The sequence below is a fragment of the Centruroides sculpturatus genome, unplaced genomic scaffold (genome assembly GCF_000671375.1).
Source record: "Centruroides sculpturatus isolate CEXI.00-Female unplaced genomic scaffold, Cexi_2.0 scaffold1893, whole genome shotgun sequence".
Classification (NCBI taxonomy): Eukaryota; Metazoa; Arthropoda; class Arachnida; order Scorpiones; family Buthidae; genus Centruroides; species Centruroides sculpturatus.
Genome location: NW_019386236.1, coordinates 83773 through 92764, shown reverse-complemented (window position 1 = coordinate 92764; position 8992 = coordinate 83773). Strand labels below are relative to the sequence as shown.

Genomic DNA, 8992 nt, shown 5'->3' with positions numbered 1-8992 from the left:
CTTTTTCTTCAATATTAACGCATGTCTTTTGTTTTTTTCAGTTTTAAGTATTTTTTATGCTTAATTACATTATAATTAAAAACAGGTGGGCGTTAAGAGGTTAACGGATCGTCGATAGTTCGTGTCTATTGTTTTATTTAAAATTAACTATAACCATATATAAAAGTAACTATAACTACGTAGTTTTTTGCGTTATCCATTCCCAACTGTGGCCCATAAAAATTCCCATTGCTAATCAACTCCACAAAAAAGAGCTTAATTAAAGCTCCTTTTTCGCATAAAATATTGAAACTAAGCTTTCTTACAGTACGGAAGAAAAACAAATTTTATTAACGAGTCAAACGTTTGTCTCCAAAATGTTTCGCAGTAGTTAAAACAATGCCAACTAATAAAATTGCTCGTATTGTTTGCACTTATATTAACAGTAACAAAATACATAAGTAAATAACTATTTCTGAGGGATACTTTCAAATCTCCTGCAAAGGTTGGGAACAGACAAATGTTTCATCTCCAAACTCTCTCTGCTTCAATTTGGATACAATTAATAATAGCTATATTTTGTATAAAGTAATAATATGATGATTTTTAAAAATATGACAATTAATAAATTACTCTAAATTCCCTAATTTTCGATTTGTAAGTAGGCCTATATATTGAACACTTATATTTTTCTTTTTTTTTCAGAAAATAAAAACTTTCTTCAAAGAATCTTCTGTTTTGTGCGTTCGGAGGATTTGAAGAACGAGAACGTTAACAAAAAAGTAGTCAATTTTACTAAACTTTCCAAGAATTTCAACGAACTGATGAGAAAGAAAATAACAGCAACCATTATCTTACTACTGTACTTTGCTTATTTGGGAATTTCATTTTGGGGATTAACGAAGTATTCCTATGGACAGGAATTGGACATGAATTTGGTTCACGGTACATATCGATATAATTATTACGAAACAAATGAAAAGTATTACAACCAATACAAGTACAGGTTACAATTGTTCATTATACAGGAACTAGATTATTCAAATCGTACTGTACAACGAAATGTTGAAAATATGCTACAAACTCTCGAATCGGATCCTCTGATCGTTGGATCTTTGACCGAATCCTGGTTAAGAAGCTACCTACAGTTTACGTCAGACAACAGAATTAATTCCTTTATCAATGAATATAATCTTACAAACTCGGACGATTTCATTTTCATTTTGCGTAAATTATTCTTTCGTATTCCAGAAGCGAAAAGATTCAGACAAGACGTCGTTTTCGATGCTTCCTTCACCAAAATCACGTCTACTCGTTTCTTACTTCAAACGAACATTACAAACAACGGAAGTCATTTCTACAATCAATTTAAACACTTTCAAGAAAAGATGAACGCTTTCCCATTCACCATTGTCCTGTATCATCCATTGTTTTACTATTTCGATATTAATGACGCCATACCTAAGACAACATTTCAGACTTTAGGCATTGTGTCCATAACCGTTTCTATAATATCTGCCGTATTGTTACCAAACGTCATTTGCATCGTGTGCGTGTTATTCAGCATAATATCTGTAGGAGCGGGTGTAATGGGTTTCATGTTTCTTTTTAATCTTGGACTTAATATCATTTCCTTATCTATTCTAATTGTTGTCATCGGATATTCTGTAGATTACGCAGCACACGTTTCCTGCGCGTACATATCCGCGAAATCAAATAGTCCGGACAAACGATTGCAGAATGCAATAAATTTGACGGCGATTCCCATCATACAAGGAAGCGTCACTACCATTCTTGCCATTGTAACGGTGTTGAACGTTTCGGAAAAAGAAACATTGTTAACGATAAAAGTGATTGTTTTAGCCTGTATAATCGCTGGAATTCACGGACTTACATTTGTTCCAATAATTATTTCGATGATTGACAAGATTTTTCAAAAATGTTTCTATTTTAAATCCAAATGGAAAAATTCAAACTCTTCTATTTCTAATCATGTAGAAAAGTATAAAGCTAATCCACAGGATTAAGTAGACGAATTAATAACAATTTGTAATGATTCTTGTTTTTTGTATGGAGTAATTCTTCTTAACGTAATCTTTTATTGGCTAATTTTACAGACGTATCAAATCTTGTAAGTTAAGCGAGGAAAAGGAGTCGAAGATGAAACGTAAAGGTATTGTTTTTATGAATATAGGAAACGTGTTTCGGACTCAGATTTCCTTATCGGTCCTTTTGAAAAACTCCGTTGGACTCACAATTATGAAGTTATGTACACATCCTTGGAAATTCTGAATGGAAGTCCCTCATCGGTCCGTTCAGATTTTCCAAAGATGTGTATCAAATGCAATCTCGTTATTAATTAATAAAGCAAGTACCTTTTCACTCGATGACTAACAATTTTTTATTACTTGACCCGCAAGGTGTGATATGTGTAAAATTAGCCAATCCTGGATTAACATAGGTTAGTGGTTTATGAATCTTCAGATATATTTTACATTTAACAGTTGAATTCGTTTTTAATATGATTTTTATTTTAAAATATTTTGATGATTGTAATATAAAATATTCTGTAAGTGATCTCTTTCCACAGAATGAACGTGAAATAGAATATTCTCCGAAAGCTCAAATATTTAAAAATGCAAAGTCGGAGTCGGAGTCAGGATTAGGGAATCGAGGATTTAAATATTTTTATGGGAGTCGTAAGTCGAAGTCGATAGTCGAAAACTTATCGACTCCCGACTTTTTACATAACGTGGACGTTTAAAACACTTTAAAAGTTTTAAAAGCCATTAGTGCGGTGATTCTGAAGTTTCAATGTTAAAGTGTTAACATTAACATACAATTTTAACGTTAAAACTTTTCTAATGAATAACTGTGTTTTTGTTATATTTTTGTATATAAATAAATATATTACTTTTGTAAAAAACTTTATTACAGCCTGTTTCATTTTTTAAACAAACTACTAACTTACCGCACATTAATGAATGAAATCAGGAGGTCGAGTCGAGTTTAAAAATCTCTGGCGAAAAGTTTAATTTTAAAAAAATAAAATGTTCCTTTGTTTTTCACCTTGTATTTACACAAAAAATGGAATATGCATGTTTTATCAATGAAAAAATAAAAAACAATAGACACCGTTTTGATTGAAAATTCGAATTTTACTTTCACGTCTGTTATGTATAGGCTTACATAACAAAAGAAAGTATCGGAATCAGATTTGACATTCCGAGTATTTTGCAAATCTACAGTTTCGAAACCCCTTAGACCAAAAGAGTTAAATAAACGGGTAGATTCCACGAAATGTATGTACTGTACAGTGTGGATGTGTGTGTTGGCGTATATGTCGTTTAATATTTTGCATATAGTAATGATTAAGAAATGAAATTCCACATGGTAACTTATATCTAAAAAGCNTTTGATGAGTTTTATAAAAACAAAAAAAATAAATAAATATAATTTGTAAATGCTAATACTGTAGCTAGTAAAGTCGACCCTAAGTCCGACCCTATTCCAGATACGACGCGCGATCCCTTTTATCTCCATATCGTCGACCTTTAACCACAAAAATTTAACAGCATCGATACCCCTGATACGGAGACATGCCTGCAAAATTTCAGAAATTTTTCATTATAAGCGCAGTTTTTAAGCTTCAAATATGGTGAACAAAATCGTACCCTTCCACACTAACGTCCATACATACAGAGAAAAAATCCCGAGTTTTTTTTAATTTCTCGTATTTAAAAATGTAAAATTCTTAAGAGTCATTATATAATCGTTAGCCACACTTTTTTTCTTCTATTACGCAGACTATAACAGCCATTATACTTATATTGAAGTACAGTAAATTAAAATTCTGACACGGCTGGAAGCGTTAAGCTTTTTAAAATTTTTTAATAATTAAAAACATAAAAACTTGTTGTAATAAAATTTTATAAGAGATTGGAAAGGCGAGTTTATTCGTTACAATTAATAATATAAAAGTTATTATGTAAATAAAATCGTTTAACAGTCGAGAAAGTTACACAACTCGTTGCTGGACTTTTTTTCTAAATCTCCGGGTCTATTCTATGTTACATCAGTTAATATCCGTCGCAAAATTTTTAACATTGTCTTAAAGTTTCTCTATGTATAAATGTTATTTTACTGAAATATGACTGCGTTAATCGATTTTTATTCCGACATAATTTACCGAAAATAGCTTAAAATTCGAGAATTAACACTAAAATAATGTAATTAGAGAGCGAAATTTTTTTGCTTTTTGTAGACAATATAAATTAAATTATTAATGTTAAGTTGATTCGAATATTCTACTCGATTGTTTTAGTGGACAAGTATGATTGTTTGATGATTATGAAAGTTGTATTGATAATTCGTCATATTTTAGTTAAATATTTGTTTATTTTGTTTGCATAATAGTCTTACAAGAAAATGCTTTTATTCTGCAGTGATTTACTTGTAAACCTTGCATTGTGTTTCATGTAGGCTATATATAAAAATTGTTTCTTTTGTTTACTAATAAGTTAATGTTTTTGAAAATCATTTGCTTATTTTTTGTCTTCGTAAATAATGCATGTATATAATACTTTTTGTAAATTTTATTTATTTTACTAGCTGCAAGGACCCGCTTCGCTGGGAAAAAGTAACGATAGCGAAGATTAAGATAATTACATTATAGCTAATCTTACCCGTTTTCACAGAATGCAAGAATCAGGTCCCCCGTTTCCAGACTATTTAGAGAATTTTTACGTTTAGTCAAACGAACTATTTTCAACGTTTCTGGAACGTTTACAATCGTTCTATAAGCGAACCAATATTCGAATTTTATGTTCGAATTTAATTCGAATTAAATTCGAACAAATTCGAACAAAACATTCGAAATAGAAAGCCATTTTCAACCACTTTCAGCCTCATATCTCCCGCGCCCTTATAGCTATCGAGACGCAACCACCCCTATGCACGAATGGAGACTTGGGGCTACCACCACATACAATTTCGGACTCAGATTTCCTTATCGGTCCTTCAGAAAAACTCCGTTGGACTCACAATTATGAAGTTATGTACACATCCTTGGAAATTCTGAATGGAAGTCCCTCATCGGTCCGTTCAGATTTTCCAAAGATGTGTATCAAATGCAATCTCGTTATTAATTAATAAAGCAAGTACCTTTTCACTCGATGACTAACAATTTTTTATTACTTGACCCGCAAGGTGTGATATGTGTAAAATTAGCCAATCCTGGATTAACATAGGTTAGTGGTTTATGAATCTTCAGATATATTTTACATTTAACAGTTGAATTCGTTTTTAATATGATTTTTATTTTAAAATATTTTGATGATTGTAATATAAAATATTCTGTAAGTGATCTCTTTCCACAGAATGAACGTGAAATAGAATATTCTCCGAAAGCTCAAATATTTAAAAATGCAAAGTCGGAGTCGGAGTCAGGATTAGGGAATCGAGGATTTAAATATTTTTATGGGAGTCGTAAGTCGAAGTCGATAGTCGAAAACTTATCGACTCCCGACTTTTTACATAACGTGGACGTTTAAAACACTTTAAAAGTTTTAAAAGCCATTAGTGCGGTGATTCTGAAGTTTCAATGTTAAAGTGTTAACATTAACATACAATTTTAACGTTAAAACTTTTCTAATGAATAACTGTGTTTTTGTTATATTTTTGTATATAAATAAATATATTACTTTTGTAAAAAACTTTATTACAGCCTGTTTCATTTTTTAAACAAACTACTAACTTACCGCACATTAATGAATGAAATCAGGAGGTCGAGTCGAGTTTAAAAATCTCTGGCGAAAAGTTTAATTTTAAAAAAATAAAATGTTCCTTTGTTTTTCACCTTGTATTTACACAAAAAATGGAATATGCATGTTTTATCAATGAAAAAATAAAAAACAATAGACACCGTTTTGATTGAAAATTCGAATTTTACTTTCACGTCTGTTATGTATAGGCTTACATAACAAAAGAAAGTATCGGAATCAGATTTGNAAAAAATAGTTTAATTGTATAAAATATGTTTATTTCAGTATTTTTAAAAATAAATTCTTCACAAAACCAGAAAATTTAATTAAACGGTAACGTATTTACATGTAGTGACATCTCTTTTCTTGTTTTAAGACCATACTTTCAGTTATCGGCCAAATAATTTCCTAATCTTAGCCAAGCTTTAACGTGCGGTATTACGTCTCAGTAATAAGTTCTGGTTTATTTAATGTTATTATGAACACGTGTGCGTCAACATTTTCGATATGTAACCGGTTTTGCAAATACGTTAGAATTAAATTCTTTTTATGAAACCTCCTTTCATTTTCAGCTGTTTTCCCTGTCAATGCGTGAACGTTGTTTTCTGCTTCTGTAACAACTCATCACATAATTCAGTGAGGACGAATGATGCCAATTTATTCTCCTTGCTTACCTTAAAATTTGATTTTATTTAGCTATAATTATATTTGTGTGCTATTTAAGTTTCCTTAGCTTGAAATATAATGAAGTAAAATAAAAAAATGAACTGTAAGATCTTAGTTTATTGTAATATAACGCATCCGAAGACGACTTTAGGTCAGTAAAATAACCAACTAATTAGTCAGCCGAACACTTTGTTTTAACTAGGACTATAAAGTATTCGCTTAAAAACACGAATTACGCATACTAAAATAGTTTTTACTAATTAATTTTGTTTTTACAAATTCATTTCTTATGTTTAATAAGATTATTACATTTTAATACGCAAATATTATATAATAAAATTGTTATATACTTTTTTAGTATCATTTTACTCGTATCCTGTTATCAGTGTTTATTATTTTCGAATGACCTTTCTCATTGAAATCTGATGGCGTAGTTCCAGTAATTTGTTAAATGCCTTTTTGTTTATGATAAAAGTAATTATAAAAGTCTAACCGACTTAATTCAGAAGAAAAATAAGGATAAGAAATTAAAAACGTCACTTCTAGCTACAAAATAGCTTATATACACAAAGTGCAGTATACTTTCTGTATATATTTTTGTATATTTATATATTATCTATATTTATTTGTTAACGTATAATTTTTCTTGCACAGTATGTATTTAGTATTAAAATTACTTGCAATACTAAGAAATTACCAAAGTTCGATTCAACTGTCCCTTAGACACTTGTCACTAACTTGTAAGATGAAACAAAAGAGCTTGTTAATTCTGTCATATTTTAAAGCGTGTTAATTGTTTTTAAGATAATGATGTTGAGAACAAAAAATAAACGAACTGAAACGAAAGAAAGAAAAAACTGAACTGAAGCTACTTATTTAAAAGTGTGTTAATTTATGACGAAACACTTCGTGTCTTCGCCGAATAGAAAACTGACAAACTCACTTAAATAAGGTCGATTTATTTTAGTTTTTTCATTTTTCAAAACATCTTTCCTTCATCATCGCAAAATCTTAAACGTTTAACATAATATACATTTAGCAGTATTATATGGAACACGAAATTTTAATATCTGAAAAAGTGAGAATATAGTAATCATTGATACATAACGCTCGTGTTCTAAGATGAAAGATGAGATAAACCTTACGACACACATGTAGATAACTGTAGTGGTTCTTTCAGCCTCTCATTCAACATCGTTAGTTGCTCAGTAAGAAATAATTGTTGCGAACAACGAACACGGTTTTTCTTTGTTAAATACTTACGGCTAATTTTATAATTATATACAAATGTAAGAAATTTATTTGTTTTGATAATTATGCATACATTAAGATTACTTCTTTGTTAAATTGTGAATAACCGACGTTGTGACAACTGAATTCTGTTTATTCTAAGTAGTATCATCCATTGCATCCCGTAATTTTTCTGCGTAAGTACAGTATTCTCTAATTGATTTTATAATTGAATTCTAATTCATTATAATTTATATAAAAATAAGTAAATTAAACTTAGTGCTTAAGGTGCTACTTCTTCCATTCGTAATTTAAACAAAGAATTTCGAAATATATAAGGAATTACTGCAAAATAAAACTTTGTTTATAGTGAAAAACTAAAAAATTAATTGTTTTTATTCTGCTAAAAAGCAAAATTAAATTGCAAAATAGACAAACTGTCTTTTGAGATTCTAAATAATCTTATGTTGGAAAAGTAAATTTATTAAACAAAAAACATACAAATTTATTAAAATGCAGGATCGCGGGGATTTTTGGAAAAGGGAAATAAATTTATCTTCTCCCTTGTACAAAGAAATATTTCAGGTGTTTGGATAAAGAGAAATCGACTCCCGAAAATCGACAACTCTGATTCCTGCGTACGTATCAGTCAGTGACTTTTTTACTTAGCGGAAAGTGACGGTAATGACTCCTCGCCATGTAAACTGATAGAAAATAAACTATAGCCGAAAGAGAATATAGAATAAAGCATATTATTTGGTAAGCAAATGTTAGAATATCCGACAAGGAAGTATGTGTGAATCTTACTCTTATAAAAAGTACGGTCGATCTTCTATAACTATTCCTTTATGGCGAAGTTAGCCCAAGAATATTAATTAGTAACCATGTAATAGACTTTATATTAGATAATATTGTATTTCTGTCCCGTTGCCATTAATTTTTACAGTACTACAAGTATACCCTTCATTCACGGCTAATTACGACAAAGAGAGCCTGCGCTAACATCGCGCATATGTAAAGCTGTGTCACATAATTTATTTATAAAACCACATTTCGGACTTCGACCAGTTATCCGCGTAACTACTAAAACAGGCAGCAGATAATCTATCGACTCCCGCTGTTTGTAATGAGACATAATTTATTTATAAAACCACATTTCGGACTTCGACCTGTTATCCGCCTAACTACTAAAACAGGCAGCAGATAATCTATCGACTCCCGCTGTTTGTAATGAGANTAATTATTTTTATTCTGCTGAAAAGCAAAATTAAATTGGAAAATAAACAAACTATCTTTTGAGATTAGAAATAATCTTATGTTGGAAAAGTCAATTTATTAAAGTAAAAACATAGGCC

The 8992-nt window shown here is 30.2% G+C and overlaps 2 protein-coding genes across 2 annotated transcripts in view; both read left to right on the top strand.

Annotated features, from left to right (window-relative positions):
• LOC111614207 (patched domain-containing protein 3-like) overlaps nucleotides 1-2794 on the top strand; it is a 6270-nt gene extending 3476 nt beyond the window's left edge. Inside the window, exon 2 of the mRNA XM_023355590.1 lies at nucleotides 685-2794. Within this exon, the coding sequence (XP_023211358.1) occupies nucleotides 685-2006 (1322 nt within the window). The 3' untranslated portion in view covers nucleotides 2007-2794. The remainder of the gene's footprint in view (nucleotides 1-684) is intronic.
• Nucleotides 1-8992, top strand: part of LOC111614205 (patched domain-containing protein 3-like) — a 50212-nt gene that overhangs the window by 7119 nt on the left and 34101 nt on the right. The gene's annotated exons all lie outside the window — the stretch shown is intronic.